General features: G+C 44.9%; 2 protein-coding genes across 2 annotated transcripts in view; both read right to left on the bottom strand.

The window, feature by feature from the left end:
* Positions 1-15,881, bottom strand: part of T265_05613 (hypothetical protein) — a gene marked incomplete at both ends in the record, with an annotated part of 31,038 nt that extends 15,157 nt beyond the window's left edge. Inside the window, 11 exons of the mRNA XM_009170672.1 lie at positions 811-971; positions 3,515-3,980; positions 4,642-5,119; positions 5,799-6,146; positions 6,386-6,498; positions 9,716-10,130; positions 10,776-11,073; positions 11,794-12,854; positions 15,301-15,442; positions 15,489-15,705; positions 15,749-15,881. Coding sequence (XP_009168936.1) covers positions 811-971; positions 3,515-3,980; positions 4,642-5,119; positions 5,799-6,146; positions 6,386-6,498; positions 9,716-10,130; positions 10,776-11,073; positions 11,794-12,854; positions 15,301-15,442; positions 15,489-15,522 — 3,516 coding nt within the window. The remainder of the gene's footprint in view (positions 1-810; positions 972-3,514; positions 3,981-4,641; positions 5,120-5,798; positions 6,147-6,385; positions 6,499-9,715; positions 10,131-10,775; positions 11,074-11,793; positions 12,855-15,300; positions 15,443-15,488; positions 15,706-15,748) is intronic.
* A 2,950-nt stretch (positions 15,882-18,831) lies between these two features.
* On the bottom strand, positions 18,832-19,020 carry T265_05612 (hypothetical protein; the record flags this gene model as incomplete). Its single annotated transcript, XM_009170671.1, has 1 exon — positions 18,832-19,020. One exon carries the CDS (start codon positions 19,018-19,020, stop codon positions 18,832-18,834), a length of 189 nt encoding a protein of 62 aa, XP_009168935.1.
* Positions 19,021-19,894: the final 874 nt, after the last annotated feature.

Raw genomic sequence — 19,894 nt, 5'->3', positions numbered from 1 at the left:
ATCAACCTTGCCTGACAGCTGTTTAGTAGAACAGATACTGCTACAGTGAGGGTAAAGACCAGTCTGAAGCTGGGCACCAAACTAGTAGAACTAACCAGATTCACGGTAAAAGACTAGACAAATCTGCAATATAAGTCCACTAATCGGTGGTTGATTTCACTGTACGGTGCACATTTGCGCATGTCGGAGTTGCCGAAAGCAGCCGAATGGAACAATCAATGATTCCCCGGACCTCTGAATCTTGACCTACTTCGGAGATTGACCCGAACGGTTAAAATTCGCTTTGGATTTCATCAGCACCTGACAAAACTTGCACCATATACTGAATTCACTTGAACTATGTAATTCCCACCGTTTTTCATCAAAATGCATTCAATGCTCATAAGTACATTCAGCGGAAAAACCGTCGTATTAGTTGTGGGGTTACCAAACGTTTCCTGGATTTTTCGGGTGGTCAGTAAACCACCAGTGACGTTTGGGGAGAGAAGCACATACGTATTATACGGAGATTCACCACTCCGTCAACAGACTAGCTACTCTGTCAGCACGATATGTTTACGTGGATATCGAGGCGAACGAAATCGAAATTACTCGCCACTGCTACCAAAGGAGATACTTTTCATTCGCAGGCCAGAAGGTCCACACGAGAGGAAGTTGCAGATTTTTGAAGATGAAGCAAATAGGTTGCAAAAAAGATAACGGTTCCAGGATTCGGAATCAAATCTGTGGTTCTTGGGTATACAGTAGTATCATTGTTGACAAAACACTCAAAATAAGATGAATTACAGAGGGAAGCTATCAGGCACTTACATGACGCTTGAATCGAATTGGGCATTTGTTTTCGCCTGTCAACTGTTCACTATTCTTGGTCAGCCAAAACAGGAATCCTAGACACTCGCACCAGGCAGCCACTTGCTTGTCCCAGGGGAATTGGTTGTGAATATCAACCAACAGTGGGACTACTTGATCAGCTAAGAAGAAAAAGAAGAGGGGTAGGTGGGCCAGCTTAGCAAGTGCACAATATAGTGTCCACGAATGACAAGGTCCTTAAAAGAGCTATAGTACGGTTACTAAGTAACGCGTACGCATTAGTAACCCTACCATAAGACTTTTGGACACTATTTGCAGCTCCACCAGAGCGATTTGCTCTTAGATATGAGACATCCTGACTTTCTATCGTTCGCGGTGATTCGCACTAAAGCGCACGAAGCAAACGGCTATCGTGTGTGCAGATCAGTGGTGATTATATAGATTGAAAGCATTTGAGGTCAAAAAGTTCTATATTATAGTCCGTATTAAAAATAACTAGCAAACATAAAGATGATCGTTTGGTGTTTACTGTGTTGAGACGGGCTGGATAAACGCGAGTATCACAGTTGTCAGAGACCAACTGTCTATAAAGTACATCATACTTGATTTGCTTTAACGAAGCGGAGCTCCTGTGAGCGGCCCTTCACATAGCTCCATTCCAATCAAACACCAAGAACAAGATAAGCGAGCCTTAAGCGAAATGAAACCCATGATAGAATCCACCACAAGAGAGAGATGTCGCAGTTGCTCCGCATTTCAAACTGCTTCTGTCGCCGTCATTTCAACATATGTATCATAGCCGAATTCGGCTAAATGATCTTATTTGCCCTCAAGTTCCGGGGAAAATTCTTCAATGCACTCAAAGGAATCATGCAGTTTCATAAAAATAAGAATTAGTGAATACAACCAGTTGTCGTAAATTATCGCTTCTCTAGTAAAGATGCAGAAGAATGACAGAAATCTCAGTCAAACGAGGACTTGTTCCTTACTGCAAATCAACACACGGGTGCTGAAGAAATTGTGACGCATAGCCGCTCTATCCATTCTCGCTCAAATTCGTCATCAAAGAGCTTATGGCATGAACGCTGATGGATCTTCGAAACCCTGGTGTTCAAATCTTTGATGGTGAAGACTCTGTAAATATGGAGTACGGATACAATGTCGTCCGCATTTCTGAAGACGCAGGTCAATCACGAGCACTGTTAGATAATCTTTCGGAATGAACCTTGCATATACAACGTGTAGTCGTACTCTAAAACGCGGAGTCCCAGAACACGTTCCACTGCAGTTACAGAAGCACTATAAGTTGTGGAGGTCTGCCGATTCACGTCACTTATGGTGTCCAAAAGGCATATCACCCCGACCTCTGCCTTTCGACTTCCCTTGTCTAGGCTTGGGGGACCTGGCAGTATCCCAGCCATGTTACCTCCTTCGTATGGCACGGCAGCTAGGCACCGAAAGGGTGCTACAGCTGAACGATATCACTCGGTATCGAGGATCGTGTGTAACAACTTCTAGTAAGGGCTTCATTGTTATATGGTTGCGAAATACGGCCTCGCCGGACAGAACTGAGGTGCCTTCACGTTTCGACCACTGATGTCGCACACGTGTTACTGGTATCAGATGGGATCAACGAATTTGTGACGAGGTGATTATAAACCGGGTATTTCGTTGCACAGCAGGTACTCAAGTCACGGGTTACATTCAATATCGGCTGCGGTGACTCAGCCATGTGTTACACATACAGAAACATCATCTACCAAGATGAGTGTTGTTTTCCGTGCCTGCTTCAGAGTGGCGCAAACGTCCGACTTAGTGGAAGAGATTCCAATGGGTTTCGGTGTTGGTGGTTTAGTTGGCTTTCCACAATGGGGCCACTGTGAACCCCACGCGCTTGGCTGGCCACTGCAGGAAATAGCGGATAATCGGTATCAGCGGATTTGGTGCAGTCAGCTTCATTCCAGATTATATGGTTGAGCGTTTGAAAGTGCGACCTTCTCAGAATGTTTCTGATAAGCTAGGGTCAGGTCTCTCCCTCACAAACTTTTCTTTATTTTAAGACCTTGAGTAAAATTAGATTAAATTCATGGTAGTGCGGCAGTGAAGCATTGGTGTCATGAGTGATATTGCTCTCTCTGAGGATGACAAAAGCGATAGCGGCTTTTGGAATCCAACCCCATATTCAGGGCGCACTGTTTGGTAATTACTGGATTTTCCTCGAAGATTAAGGGTGAAATAGAGAAACAAGTTATCTGTTATAATAGAAAAATAACCGTTCAGCTGTTAGCTCCCTTCCGGCACCTAGCTGCCATGACACCCGAATGGAGCACGAGGGTTGAGATACTGCGGATCAGTGAAGTTACAGTTTCTTCCGAGTGGGATTCTGACTAAAATGTACTTCTAAAACGGGCGTGTGACCTCAGCGATCTCACTGGGATCCGAACCTTTAACGGAAGCATCAGGTGTTCTTTTCTGAGAGTGGTCTCTCCAGGACAGAACAACCGTAAAGCATAGGTCTTGTGTTTCGCTTTCGGTCTGCTCACACATGAGGAATAACTAGAGTGCATTCCAGGTCTACGAGCTTGCCGTAGAACGGATATTCCTCAAGTAGGACTGTTTCATGATTCTCGACAAGCTGACCCTAGAAGCACAGCAAAGGATGATATTAATCGACAAGAAACCAATGAAACGAAGACAAACCTACCAACTACTTCCTCTTTCCAATCTCGACTGAGAAATACCAATGAAATAGCCCAAAGCCAGCTGCTTATCCAGCTTTCCTTGCATCGTTCCAATAAAGTTCGCTGTTGCTGACGTTCAGCTTTCCGATCACTTTTGTCGGCTTTGGAACTGCTTCTCGGCAATGGGGACGCTAGCGATTCTAGGGCAAGTGGGCCGGTGACTTGGGCTAGGCCACGAACAAGACCGGTATAGAAAGCCAGTCGCCGTCGAGGTAGGTGGCTGGCTAGTCCAGGAAAACCATCCACAAACAGCACGACAACTTGAAGTGCAGCTTTCGTTTGACTAGTTGAAGCGCGAACCAGGGCAGGGACGGCGATCACAACGAGTCGTCCAAGTAACGCCAGACTGTGCACATTGTCCAAGCGCATAACCCGTTCGTTAGCGGCGATCCACTGAATCATGCCGATCAGCCGTGGACACAAAGCAACCTGAATACAGTGGCAAAAATATCGGCATTTCAGTTTTCTGAATCAAAAAAAGAATTTTATCCCACTACGGTTATAATTAGGATTATCGAGTTGATGCTTTCGTCTGCAAAACGAGGTGATTCGCTGTAAAATTAAGTGAACATGAGAGAATTTTTCTCCTTTCATGTCAAATAAGTATTTACGTCAAAAATTTTTAAATGGAACAAGGTTATAAGAGGTGGGGTGGATGTCAGCGCAGATCGATTGCTGCTCGTGCATGGTCTATGCACGTCTGAGCAGACTGAGAACTCATGAAAAGTGGAGAAGAAAATCACATGCGAACCAGACCACATAATCCAATTTTTAGACGAGTTTGTTGAATAAATAACGCAATATTACGTTATGTTCACCATAACGAATGCCGGGCAAACATGGGACCAACTCATACGTTATGTTCTGGTACGAAAGGTAGCCTTGGTAATTGGTCCAGTTTCAGATACACGGCAAGGCTTCAGCAAGAGCTCGACAGATATTGGAGTGGTGAATGCGGATGTGCGTTGAATCAATTATTTATTCGGTTGACACAATTCGAAGATTGCTCTTAGAAAAAGCACTTCCCAAACGGAAAAAATATAATATAAAGAGAATAATGCACCAGTGAAGTTATTTGATGAGAACTCACTGGAAACATGGCAGATAGCTCAATGAAACATAATAAGACTTGTTGATGAAGAGCCGTCCAGTCCGGATAAACTGTGAGACACTGAAACACAGGCCCGACAGCTGACTGAGCGGCGAGTAACGCACTCGAAACAGACCGATTATTCGATACAGCTGTGGGTCGGAGTCGTTTTCCAACATTCGATTGAATGGTCCTATTGCCTTCAGCCAGGATCGCAATCATACATGCCAACAAGCGCTGGACGCAACTTCGCACCAAAGTTCGAACACATGGGACATCTAGAGCACTGACAGGTTGTGAGTCATCTGTAGTGATATCCATGAGCAATGGACGGTTGGGACCATCGGAGGTAGAAAGGAAGTTTGCTACTCTGGGTTGGGATGTAGAGCATTCATCATCTGAATCGGAGTCTGAGCTGCTGACCACATCAGGAGCATACGTCTGAAGTTTGGTAAAGCGCTGTTCCTGACTGAGGAGCCTATAGTGCAAAGGGGACCGACATTCAGAATAGCTTACTAAGATGAGAAATATACACGAGAAACGAAAAAATCACGGACTAGTCAACCCATGGGCTTGTAAGGTGGAATGATGTAGGCCTGATTTTGCCCAACAAACGCGTTGTAGTTCATAAAACTCAATTATTTTATTGGTCTGAGCAAATGGCAAAGCAAAATGCATACTGACTTTCCGGACCAACTAACTGGAGAACTCCACGTAATCTAAATCAACCAGAGACAAAACTGCATGAATAACCTGAGGTAACACAGTACCACTCATCTCCAGTGTTTAGTCTTGTGACATTGTAATAAAACCGCAGCCTGTAGGTACTGGGTGGAAATCGAGCGAGAAAAGGCTCGAGGAGATCACATAGGAACAGTCTCCGTAGCAGTAGATCTGACCTAGATTCTCTTTTTATGCAAAACGACCCAGGAAAACTGGCTGAGGAGGTTACGCAGAAATACCAGGGCGGCAACAGGTTTGTTTATGCTCACAGAAATATTTCAAACCTGAGTAAGCGAACTAATAACCAAGTAAATATACGACCTGAGCAACCAAAGTACTGCGACGACAAATGAAACATCGGCTATCGCCTGTTCAACATTCGCTGCCCTAGTGCAGAACCAACGAAAGGAAAGGAACAGAATATTACTGCTCACCCAATCAAATGGTTAACCAACGGTGTGAGGAGATGCAGAACGGGAGCAAAGGAGATGCCGCTGCCGGCTGGGGACGACGTAGACTTGGATTTCACACGTGAGTCGGGAGTCAGTTGCGCCACAACTTTGAGCATTGGGTCTTTACTGTGCACTTTGGATTCGGGTACCGGTTGTTTAAGGCGGCTGACTGATTCTGAAAGGATCGTGGTAATAATGCCAAGAAGACGCAAACGCTTCACGTCCGCAATGTCAGGGTTTTCAGGTGTCAAAATATCCTTAACCGTTTCGATGGAATTGAGTTCGTTCTTAATCAGGTTTGATTCTTTAGCATGTCGCCGTCGTGCTTCTCTGTGGATGTAGAGGGCAGGAATAACAGGTGTAATAAATCAATTAAATAGAAAAACTAGTAGCGGATATAGGAAAGACTGGCAATAGTCAACTAGAAAGCGCATCAATGAGGAGAGGGACGCAATATAACTATTGGATGGGAATGTGCGAACCAGGCATTACCGAAAAATGAATATCGTTGCAAGGCTTGTAACGCAGTGCTAATTGCTACTGCTCCCATGTCAAACGTAGTGACTCACCGAGTCTCAGCAACTCGTGTGAAAAGGGATTTGTTGACACACCTGCGAAACAAGCACCCAGCAGCATCCAGTTTGAGTAGCAGGTAGTCGAAATGGTCCACAGTGAGGTTGAGCTGCAGAAAGAAGAAAAAGCATATATATGACAGTCAAACGTTAGAGAAGGGAGCTTCTAACCAGCGTTTTCCTATGGGCTCTCACGTTTCAACGGGAAGTTTTCTCAGCTTTTGCGAAGTGTAACATCGATATTCAATATGGCTTCGCGCTCGCTACGAAAACAGTTGATACGTGCCACGCACACCTGAATGAATTGCACAGTTTGCGCCTGTCAGGTCTGGCGGTTGGAATATTTTTGCATAGTTGAGGAAATAATTCCGTATGTGGAACGAAAACGGTATGACAGCACTAACAAGATACGTTACCTGAATGACCCTGAACCTTGGTACTGGCAGCACACGACCAATTCGGTGACAGACATATTGGGGTAAAGCAAAGGGTAAAACCCAAGGCACGCATGAATGATCTTTAGGACTGGTACTCAAAGGCCGGGATAGATTAGATTATCCTTGTCAGCAACAGACATTTGTTCATGAATCTACTAAGGCGAACGATGAGGGTATATATATGGCCTAAATGACGGAGTGGGAACAAAGCTGCACACGCAAGGGTTGAATTCAAGTGATTTTGAAAATCTCTCTGGCGGTCTTGCCCCAGCTGTCTTCAATATCTAACGGCCATCATGAATTCGGCTTCCACGAACGAAGATGCTGGCTCATAGTTCGAGTACCAGATGCCTGTTCAATATTAGACGTTTTGGTATTAACAGTTTGGTTCATCAGATCAAGGTCCACATCCTCATGTTTGCAGACCTTCGTGTAGTGAACGCACAATGGACTGCAGCACCTAGCCCAGTTTTCGACCGCTGCGCGCTGCATGGCCCGAAAATAAACCAGAAGGCTTTTGTTCCGCACAAACTTGCACCAACCTCGGAAGTATATTGTCTGCTGACATAACTATTGATAGTGAGCTAAGACCTGTCGTTGCCAAGGCTGTTGTGGCTTCTGGTAAACTCGAGAAACTGATGTGGGAGAACCTGCGAGTGGAGGCCAAGCTGCACGTCTAAAGGGCGACGGTTTCGTCTTTGCTCCTGTATGACATTGAAACACGGACTATGTACTAACGTGCACACCACCACAGCGACATCTATGTGCACTGCATAAGATAGATAGGTGCCCCCTGGACTTGACAAGTGCCGGGTACGGCGGTCCTCCAACGGGCATACTGTGATGGAATGGAGGCTGAGAATATACTCAGTCGTCTACGAGAGTTAAGACATGTTTGCCGACAGGATAGGAAAAAGATTCCGAGGCAGGTTCTATATAGCCAGCGGAGCGCGAAGAAACGAAACACTGGTAAACGGTATCTGGATACTTCAAACATCGCCAAATCCAAGCAAGAGGCTGAAACATGTAAGACGGAGGGTGTACATAAAGCTGTCGGACCTGGAGACGGAAGAAAGTGGAAGTGTTGCGACTGCGGCCGAGTTCGCGCTGGTCACATCGGATACTATCAGATCCGCCATCGGATAAAGTAAGCTTACCAAATCCTCCTTAGCTTTCTGAGATTACTAGGTAGATGAGCCTACGGAGGTGCTAAAAGCAACTTTCCATGGCCATCCGTAAAGGCAAAACCTACGAAAATATCTTAATACACGAATCGATTTGGTTTGATAAGCTTACGATAGGGCTAGAAGCAACTTTCAATGACCATCGCGAGAACGGAATCTAGTTGAACCACGACTAATCACAGAATGTCATGGAGGTGTAGCCTATTAGTAATCCAGCCCCCAATCTATCCGAAGGTGACATCGTTCAGTTGAACTACTGACAGGAAGGAACAAATTTAATGCTGTAGGTAGCCCGAAGCGTTAGGCCTACAACGGTGCGAGAAGCGGCCTTCTGTGACCATAGTTACACAGATCAAGTTGAATAAAGTCTAACACTGGCTAGTAATATGCGTGTGCCCAAGGTGCCAGACAGGTGTGCCACCAAACACACCTGTACATAGGTTACCTAATGGATCCCCAAAAGAATGAGGCTAATAGTGGAATCTTAGCGCATTACAAACAAGGAACAATTACTCAGCATCCTGAATCTTGGCCCAAGCGAAACTGGAGGCTTCTTGTTCTACGAATTCAGCTGTTGGGTTTAACAGCAAGCTAACCAGACAAGGATGGGGCTCAATCAGCCAAAATCTAGATGTACATACAGTGAGCTGTCGTGATAAATTCGAAACAATTCATAAGACCCCTTCATGTGTCAACAGGTCTACAAGCTTCCAATTATCGACTAGGTGATACGACATGACACCAGACGAGAGAAAGGTTGAGCAAGATGAGTGACAAGGGAACCGACATTCCAAACTTGATGCAACCAATCATCGTCGGTTCGAATCTGGAAACACAAACAGTTGCATGCGAATTGGATTCTACTTTTCACTCACCTAAAGATCAAGCCAGCCTTTTTTGTTTCTGTGTTGGTCAGGTTCCAACTTCCAATATGTTGTTTTTCTTGGTCGAAACGATGAGCTATTTCAACTAACAGACGAAACGTGCGGCTCCCAGGATTTTCGCTATTACAGTGGTTGTCATACACGTAGAGAAACGTCAACTGAGTGTATTCCGTCAAAAACAGTCCAATTTGACAAGCCGCGATAGACGCTGAATCTAACCAGTAAATATGTTATTGCAATAGCGTCAAGGAGGGGGGAAAACATTTTAATTTCAATTTTACGTTAGGGAAGGCAGCGTTGTTCTGAGGCCGGTCCGGCTTGAAGCGAGTGTGGTCACCTCAGAAGAAAACACAAAAGGTGCTTGTCCAGATAATATGTGACGGCACTTAAGCTGATAGCCGAGAATTCAACATCTAAAGTTTGCGCCCGCCTACCATAACACGGTTTCGGCACTGAGGAGTGCGCAAGTAACACGCTACTTATTGATGCCTAGTAGATTATTTCAAATGGTTTCAGTGATAACAGAGTAAAGCAACCGGCCATGGGGACCGACGCTCGAAATGGCAAACGTATCCGGAATGATGTTCAGCGAACCAGCGGTTACGAAGGGGAAGACAGGAGGAAGGACGAGTTATGCTTTTTTAACGATATTTTGGTAGAACAAGGTGTCTTCGCTTCAAAAAGCCCTTCAGAAGACCTTTGGATTTGTGGAATGGTAGGGTAGAGCAACACGAGCATAATCCGTACCTGTTAAAACAACGAAGTGAGGGATGTAAAATACAAAAATAAGTACAGTGGATGGAAATTTAAAAGTAAACGTACGCGGTTTAGTGAAGTTCCCAAGATGGCAAAATTGGCTGAATCGGTGAATCCGAGGTCGCATAGAGCGTCCAAGACATCCGTTTGAGGTGATTCTACTGGAATAGCAGTCGGCGTTTGCGACGACGCTAGGGAAGGCCTCCCAGAGAGTGAGTCCGAACGCGTCATTGCGGAAATCGCCACAAACAAAGCACTATTTAGGTGTGACAAACATATGGATTGTAATGCCGCGTAGTTCTCATCTGGAGTGCGCAGCAGATGAAGAAATCCGGACCAACCAACCAGACTATCTGAGTTCGTGGGGCGAATGGAGAAGAGTTCGTGAATAGTATCTTCTGAAAGGAGTTTGAGCCCAGCTGCCCAACAAACCAACGCGTACTTCGACCCAACCGTAGAAGAGATGCGTGGCAAGGGTTCACTAAAACGGAATCAATGAGGAAACGCTGAGTAAACGATATAAATGTGAGGGAATATAGCCCCATTCGAGAATGACTCAACGTGTTTCAGTGGGCCCGGGGATGCAGTAAAATGAATCTGGATTATATAGACTGATGAAACCATTAAAACTGCCAAGAATAAATTAAATGACAAGAATATAGTAGTGCGGTCAAAATTCGGTAATTTCAGACCGTTCCTTATCGGGAAGAATCATGAGAAATGTAATTGCACGAAAAGTTGACACAGAACTCAACATCGCAATGTTGCATTGCTGTTTTCTGATGAAAAAAAATCACGGCCAATCTATGGAAAAGTGAACAGCTCTATGCCACAATGTGCCGAAGATCGATTCACTGTGAAGAACAAAAGAAAAGAGGAATAACTAAATCTAGAACATCACCATCATAATCGATAGCATGCCATCGGTGTTCAAACACCGTTGTTATAACACCGTACCAGTTCAAGAACGACATCACGGTAATCCGTAGCAACCCTGTGCGGAATTTTGCGGTACCTTATGGGATGGAGGTTGAACAGTACGCAGTAAAACCCGAAAAAATCGTTACGTACGGCTGGCACACTCCATAAGCCACACGGGATGTCAGTGACCAAATACATCATTTACCTAAAGAGCAAGTTCACTGTCAGGCGAGTGAGGATGGGAGCAGATTTGCTGAGCATGGGCAAGGGATCACCACGAAGTAGTTCGAAGACGTTTGCAGACAACGTGCATTTAGGCGATCCCGTGGAGCTATCAGACGTGTTCGTACCAAGCAGCATCAACGCTTTTCTCAAATTGGGAGCTCCAGGTGAATTCCAACCAAGTCGATGAAGTTTGGAAAACCAGGATGTCAACAGGGAATAAACATCAGTGCGAACAGAGGACGCCGGATGCAGTAGACAGGTGAAGAGCAACGGGAGAGCTAAAGGGGAAACAATATGAGAAGGAACAAACTTCAGTGGTATTTCATTCAGACAATCAACATGATGGAGAAAACGACCCATGATTTGGAAAAGAAAGCTCGTAGGAAGGAGCCCAGTCAGGAAGGCAGGATACGACGGGCTACGATAATGTTGATGAGCAATTAGTCCGATGAAGAACACGCTGACCGTTGCGTTGTTGCAAACTCCCTGCTGAGAGGAAAAAGTCTTTTGATCTTCAACATACTTTTTCCCGTGTTTTGTGAGTTGACACTTTTTATAGTGACATCGGAGGTGAAATCTGCTTTGATTACATAAGGTGGACCTAATTTTCGACTTCCAAGTATCTGACATTAAACCAAACCGCAGAAATTGGCTGTTATGGCTATGATCGGGTATTGTAAGGTACTCAAGATGTCACGCCTTCCACCTATTGTCCTGTGGCCAGCAAAGATTGCTTGCTCTTGAATCAGATTACAAGATGATTAAAGTTCCCGCGACCATCAGAAGATATAATACAGCTCCGTATTTAAAAATATGAAAACTTCGTTTCATTCACATTGGATGTGAAAATTACTAATGAAAAAACACGTGGATCGTTTTGGCTTTCGACAGCCGCCGACCCTTGAAACCACAGAAATTGATAAGTTCACTGCAAGTTCTATCCAAACACCCACGAAAGATGAATAGTGACAAAACACGATTTGTCGATTCGAACTTACCAAGATCTAGTCCACTCTCCAAAAGACGTTCTGATTTAGAGAACAATGCACTGGATGTACAAGGACGTTGGGAACCTGGACTTTTGTTCTGACTGGAGGCGCGCGTGTGTGGTGGTGAGGGAGGAGTACTACACACGTTGATATGCGCTTTTGTCGACAATCGGACAAACTGTAGTAGCTGGCGTGCGCGATGGACGTTTCTTTTTGGAAGCTTGGAGGAATCGGTAACCAAGAGAGGTTCTGATACAACGAGCATAATCAGATTGCGAAGCCAGTTTTGATCACAATGAACTTCGGACAATTTTGGACAGACGCAGGTTCCACTGTCTCCGAACAAGCAAACGCCACCAGATCCAGGGAGTGAAGCAAGCAATGCGTGGGCCACTTGGACCTCAGAGTGATATTCGACAAGACTTGAGTCGTCAGGCGAACCACTTATCCTGGAGGGAACTTCTGAACGTGAAAGTTCTACATCCATAAACTGTTTAGGAATGAAGAACACGAGAGTTAAAGAGGTACACAAAAACAACACCAATTGGACAAACTGGGTAGAGTAAATGGGTGTGACGGGACGTACCAACGTCTTTGAACGTACACCAGACGATTCGCTAGTCATGGCTTCCGCAGCTAGAGCATTCGCGTCAAATTGATTCAGTAGACTGGCCTCTTCGTCTTCTATCAATTTACGTTCCGCGGAAGTAAGCATTCCTAGTACAGTAGAATGCTTCTCAGTTAAATGCGTGGGTAGTAAGGCAATGTGTTGAGCGCGCATCAGTTTGTTGATAACCCGCAGCATTTCCCACGCGTTCTCTGGCCGTGTTCGTTTCAAAAGGCAGTCAATCCATCCAAAAACCAATTCACGGTTGAGATTTAATTTCAAACTGATGCGAAGAATGACAAGGCAGGACGCAGACTGGAAGGGTGGACAGTCCATGGATAAAAGTCCTGTTCGGATGACATGTTGGAACGCATCAACTATGTTTGCCAACTTTGCATCGGGCATTCCAGAATCACACAGAGCGGTGACGGTTGTCAGGAAGAGGTTGGTCATATCGTTCAGTCTGTTTGCTGCTAAGCCCTCACAAAGCTAGGTAGAGATAGCAGATAACAAAGAGCGTATATCAAGAGTGCAGCCAAACCAGATATCCGGAGAAAACCAAAATAACTCAGAAATCCAGATAGGACATCTTTCTTAGGAACTATTTTCGTACATTTCTAGGTCATGTTACGGAAACGCTGGACGAAGGTTGTCAATGCCAAACCGAGTGCCACTGAATCTTAGCGCCTTCACGGTGGAAGCTCATGGAATTTCCGGTTCACGTGGCTTGGAACCCTTCAGACATGGTACGCAACCGGTTGTCTTAGTGAGGATTCCAGTATTTAAAGGTTGGAACGAACAACTGAAATTTGCCTGTTGGTACCATGATTGAACTTCTTTTGGCTCAAAGCCCATAAGAATAGTGGGTCAGAAAAAGCTAATTTGCTAATTTGCAGGTGTTTCTATCGAGCAGGTCGAAGGTATAGGATTCGTGGACTTCCACAACGTCCAATAATAAATTGGGTAGTTGCACCTATATCAACAGTCCGTGTGTTGATCTGGCGCATGCTATCGTTTCTTGGATGAAGCCTTCACTGCTTCCTACATACCGACCGTCGACAACCGAGAAATTGCAGTTTCTACACCGTTACAACAGGATACATACATAGCGCATCGTGGACTCTTGATAGTTTTATCCAAAGGCATACGGTATTTCAAGTCTCCCCTGTTTTCCTCCGCAACTTCGACCTAGTTTATTACTGTTAGTATCCTTCAGCTGTAACACCATTTCGTTGCCTAGCTGCCATGCCACCTGATTGAAGGATGAAGGCTGAGAGAATTCCAGGTTACCCCAGCCTAGACAGGAAAAGTCGAGATGCAGAGGTCGGGTTCCAAACACGTACCTTCCAGTAAGTAAATTCCCGCTCTAACAACATCTCCTCATATTAGTACGGAAGTTGGACATCACTATTTAGTACTGACACATGATGTCCTTTAACGAGGACACAAAACAATTCCGCTAAAAGAGAAAACAGTCAGAAATATTCAGTAATTAAAGAATTTTCTATAATGAGCGGCCACACCCGAACTATGCATAGAACCGAGATGAAGATTATCAGTGGAACCGTTCGTAGACTCACCTTCACCGCATTCAGGATCATCGAACATAAGAAAGGCACAAAGGATCGCTGACGTGTGCATTCACGTACGAACTGCAAACGCGAAAGACATTTCCCACTTTCCTGAAACATGAATTAGAATCAGAAAAATTATGGAATAGTCTCTGTTTCCATGTGGAGACGGTATAGCCCCGACAGATTTTGGAAGAAAGCTGAAACTTCTAAATATGTTTTCGAAAGACATTTCCCACTTTCCTGAAACATTAATTAGAGTCAGAAAAATTATGGAATGGTCTCTGTTTCCATGTGGAGACGGTATACCCCCAACAGATTTTGGAAGAATGCTGAAACTTCTAAATATACTGTGATTTTTTGATAGACAAACAAACTACTCAGAAACGATCCACACTCCATGACATTTTACAAATCAGCGAAATAAAGGATAGCTGAGGATTCTCAGTAAGAAATGCACTACGGTTCAAAAGATGGATAAACAAGCAACGTATTCAACTCACTAGCTTTCGGTTTGTAATTCTGCGACACTGAGGCGCAGATCGAGGATAGCTAGTACTTTACTAATTATGGGTGTGTATAAAAGCTCATGAGGCTCGTGGGGGAGATACATGTTTAGTAGGAAGCCCACAGTGAAAATTCCGGTCGCTATGGCCGTGACGGCAGTCGAGCGAAGACGAAGTTCACACTAAATGTTTTGGTGGTTTACTTTCGGTCTATCCACGTAGAGCGTTTATCCCAAGACCTATGGATCGGTCGAGCTAATGGAAACGAGGCCCATTAGAAACAACTAGTAAGTTGAGCGCAACTGGTGTCGGGGTAATCATAACGCCGTGTTGTTATACTTGACAAAACTGATCACACTCAGGTCATAAAGCATGAATGGAGATAACGAAGAAGTTGGGCGTCTACTGTGGCATTCACATTCAAGAATGGAGACAGCTGCTTCTTTATGCTCGGCTAAAGATATTGAGAAGTGAGACTGTGGACTGGTTACTGGCGTTCAGGAGGCTAAATCCAACTGTGTGAATAGGTTTGCAACGTTTTCAACAAGCTCATTTCCGTTTCCTTTTTTCACTAAACAACTTTGTTTGGATGCGTCGACCTAAGTGTACAGCATGAGCGTATCAGTACCCTACGTCTATGCACCTGTCAGTGATGACGTTTCACTTCTCTGTATTACTTTAAGGTTAGGAGAGGAATGTGACCACTTACTCGTACACCAGGATTTATGTACAAGAAAACATGAACACCCACTTGAAAGCGAGCAATGACTGAAGAAAAAATACCTCAAGGTACAGTATAGCATAGGGATCCGTAAGAAATAACGTAACTTACGGCGTAAGGTCGCAACCACCGAAATTCCGGCGCACATGTCTGGAAGTCAATAAGCTGTAGGAATTTTGCAAACAGCCCAGTTTCATGATACGGCATGACACAACGCACATAATCTTCAACGTAATAATGGTGGATTTGAAACCTAAAGACGAATTGAAGAATACGGAGAAGGGTACTATATAGCAAACTTGTGAACAAGCCATTCCATCGACTGTAAGGCATCAAAATGTTTTAAATAGGGGGAGACGTAACACAGGAAACGAGCAACTTGTGAGTCGAGCTGTGCCTTCTCATTGGGAAACAAATTGCACATTTCCAGATGACATGATGTCTCAGCGAAAAGCGTCTTCCGAAACTGCACAAACACGTCATCTCGTTTGGATAACGTTTCAAATGCCTTGCAACCTGAATCGAGCAATAAAGCAACAAAATGAATGATTAAACCAACTTTCGTGAAAGCAAAGAAGTGTATCTACTTTCGATGGATCTCCGTAAACCAGAGACTTTCGTCGTACAGATTCCACCGCATAACTAGAGGTTGCCGGAACTGACAAGCGCTTGAGTTGCTCCGCAAGAGACATCTGAAACGTCATGAAGGAAGTTGATTAAACAGGATTAATTAAGTTACAAACGGTAAAGTAGTGATGTTACTGGCAGAGTCCGAATGCGGAGGTTCACCACTTCATTGGAAGTCGGGAAGAGGGGGCATACGCAGTTTAAACAGAATATAAGGTTGGTGGGAACTCAGGGATTGCGCCTCTTCGATGAACTTCAGAGAGAAACCAGTGATGCGTTGTCGATGAGTTGCCGACGACCTTGAGAGTAATGGCGAGATATCAGCATACGATACGTACGATACCACACCGTACGAACTGAAACACGATGCGGTGCTTTTGCAATATATTCATTTGAACAATGCAGTTAACGAAGGATTCAACTGGGATTTAGCGGATTCTCCCGTTAACACCAACTTACTATACAAGTGACTGTATTTCATTGGTACTTGATTCAGCTCACGAAATCCTTCCTAAAGGCTCTCAATGTTTGCACTCCACCAAACAACAGGCTTTCCACATTCATGACTTACCTTCTTTTGAAATCAACGTACGGTGTATCACCGAAAAGATGATATTTTAGCTACCAGTTCCGTTAAATTCAATGCCACTCCAATCGACACTAGTTTGGGCGACGAGAAAAATACGTTCTGTTGAGATTTCGCCAGGACATTACTATCCATGTGAGTGATGCCAATGTCCAAGTCAGAGTCCTGTGGAAGCATGCTTTTACCGGTAAACTAGAGTGTATGGCTCCTTGGAAGTAACGAATAGAACCTTTCTCAGTTGTGTGTTAACTCACATGAGGGTTTACATTGTTTGACTTGACGGTAACCAAAGTAGACCCAAATGGATCAACTGGCTATTAGCTACCAATGGGGATTGTATTTCAAAACTGTTGTTCTTTCTAAGGCCCGCAACTCTAGTTGGATCATGCGAAGTCCGGTGAACATCTGAAAACAGAACTGTAATACCGATCTCAGCTGGTCGGAAAAAACTCCTAAGTCCATGTACGGTATGAGGCGGTGTGCAAATGAGGGTGTGTTCAGGGTGCATAAAGCTCTGTCATGGTTCAATTACACAATCAAGGTAAACTGGACATAGTCTACATCAAAGATTCAAGATGATTCTGGGGAATGCATACATACAGGTACCGGCTATACCAGTGCACGCCAGCCGTTGAAAAGCTAAACCATGAGTTGGTCGAAAGCTTAGAAGACAAAGGTTTTGGTGGTCGAAAACGGTCGTGTCCACTGTCGGTCAATTTGATGGACTGGAAGGAGGCAATAAACGAGGACGTCTGAAAGGCGGACCGAGCGATCCCTAGAGTATGACTGAGTACAGATTTGAACAAGAGTGATAGGTGAGTTCCGCCACAGCTCGAAATCAGGATGGATCGGCGGTAAACTTGACTTTCGATTAGCTACGACACTCCATGATTTTAGGTTTCACATGTCCTGACCTAAACCTACACACAAAACATTAGGAAGCTCATCGCCCGATTTGTAAAATTGTATTATAGAGTAGCACCGACGGGGAAACTTACAGCCCCCAATAGCTTATTCTGCATACATTAGGATTAGAAAACTCGGTCTGACATATCTTGGAACGAGATAGGCGAGATGAACCAAGTGTTTAGAGCGCGAATTTACTAACCGGAAGGTTCGTGGTTCGAACCGGACTTCACTCTCTCGACTTCCCCTGTCTAGGCTTGGGCGACGTGGCAGTATCCCAGCCCTCCTTCGTGTGGCATGGTAGCTAGGCACCGAAAGGGTGCTACAGCTGAACGATTGTTATTATTACTGTTACCCTGGTACAACAAGTAGCTTTAGTCTAAGAATAGCCAAAAGATGTTTCTCGAACCGGTCCATCTACCGAGCGACAATCGAGTAACACGTTCGGCTCTCGTTCTTGGCCCGTTTCGCACTACTTACCGCTATCACGAAGAATTTCTACCAATCTCGACGATCTCTGAGACGTCTTGTTTCGCAGCTGGGCACCAAACCACCTCTTTCCTCCATCCTTACTTCAAGGCAATTGTCTTTGGTGACAGAATAGGTCGACTTCAAAAATGTCCTGTACTTTTGCTACCCACGGATGGTAGAGCCCAGGTATCAAAGCGCGCGCATCCAATTATAGGAGTCACACGCGCGCAGCTGCATGCTTGGAGAAGAATTCTGCAACACCGGTTTTGGTTGCCAATTCGATAAGCCTCGTATGGTAGGAGACCCGACTGAGAACGGCTTGTAGAGCTGCGTTTTCTTACAGTAAAGCGAAGCCAACGATATTGGAAGTCGAACGGTTGAGCACAGTTGGATGCCAGAGGATCCATCCAGTGCCTGCTGCATCATCCGGTCACTTATGAAGTGGAATAAAACCGGATTCTTGTCGAACACCAAGGTGCCTTCACCATAAATTCGAGCCCTCGTTGACAAGTAATAATCTTTGATGAGGGCAGTTAGTTTGGATGGTACATGATCACTATGGGGCACCGTCCATAAGTATTCACAATGCACAGAACCGAAAGGAGGACGAAAATCAAAACATTGATGGAAATGGGCTTCATGCTCCATATATCAATGCAAAGTGAGTGTTTGGTCCACATTGCCTCTCATGCGGCACAAAATACCTTGATTGGATCGTATTTGAGCATCTCGTACGTTGCGGCACAAAATACCTTGATTGGATCGTAGTTGAGCATCTCGTACGTGAAGATACGTCAAGTAGATAAAAAAAGTCATGAAACCACCTGACAGATCCCTTGGTAGTTTCCTGGTACTGTTTTGTCGTCTTTATTGGAGGTTGAAGCAAACTAGCGATTCTCCAGTCAGAAGGGATACACTCCGTTCCCAAACAAGAGAGTGCGGATGATATGATTGAGGTAATACAAATCAGGGGAAAATACGATCCTCTCCTGGAGCTATTCTCTTCTGAGACGACCGGCAAACAAATATGTGCCCGACAAGGCGGCTCACCGTTAATGCTGCGAGGCTCCAATATCAATGCTTGTAGGTCTCTCATCTGAAGATCGTATTGGTCTAACAGTCGGCGGAAGTATTCTGGTTTTGTCGCGCAGAAGTGGTTGTATTGCCTGGCTTTCGTCAAAGGTATCACGATATTGACGGTAAAGTCCAGAACACTCATCAACGTTCAAGACTTCTTCCATATTTGCAGCAGGAAGTCGAAGCTTTCTGAGAAGGCCGAACTATCATGAGTTGATTGAGTTGGACATGTTCGTGAAGTCACGAGATGATATAATAGGAGTAACACTGCTAGCGTCATATCCTTTGTTCGAGGGGACACCCCCAGGTTTGCACAACCAGTTGCGAATAGCCTGTAGTGGGAACGTCCAGACTGATGGAACAAAACTGCCACCGTGGCCGTTGGATTCCGTAAGTGGTATCTTCCACCAAGTACACCAGGAAAGACATTTTCTCGGCGTTGGTCTGGAACCATGGTTTAGCATATTTCTTTGGAAAATCAATGTTACAGCTGAACAATCGTTGAATTGTTTTATGGATGTGAGATCTGAACCGCCGGACAAATACGTCTTCAGATCTTCGACAGCCGCAGTCTCCGAACTATAGGTAGTGTAGCCTGGCGCCCTTGAATCTACAACAAGACAATTAGGAAGCACGTGCTCGGTTGTGCAACATGGACTTCAACCACAGAAAGCTGTGGTGGTTCGGTCAAGTATTGTGAATGCCGAACCATCGTTTGCCTAAAAGATAACTGTTTTGCGCGCCCGATTCAGGCTGGCGGGAGCAGTGGGGTGTTTAATGAGACGCGTGTGGAAGTAATTTCAAAAAGTCCGGGTAATGACTGCACGACTCGCCTTCCTGAGTGGGGTCCATGTGACAACTGCGCAAGTTCGGTGAGGTTGCAAGATATGGCTGCGGACCGATACCAGAGGTGTTCTCGTCAGTCTCTATCCAGATGTCTAAATGAGCATTTAGAGGTGTATGCATCTCGGAATGACCGTGGTAGGCCGGTACAAAGTCCTTTCTGCTCGGTTATGGGGATGGCTGGCCGACAACCCG

The sequence above is a fragment of the Opisthorchis viverrini genome (genome assembly GCF_000715545.1).
Source record: "Opisthorchis viverrini unplaced genomic scaffold opera_v5_109, whole genome shotgun sequence".
NCBI lineage: Eukaryota > Metazoa > Platyhelminthes > Trematoda > Opisthorchiida > Opisthorchiidae > Opisthorchis > Opisthorchis viverrini.
The sequence above is the reverse complement of the archived record's forward strand: the minus strand, read 5'-3'. Positions and strand labels throughout refer to the sequence as shown.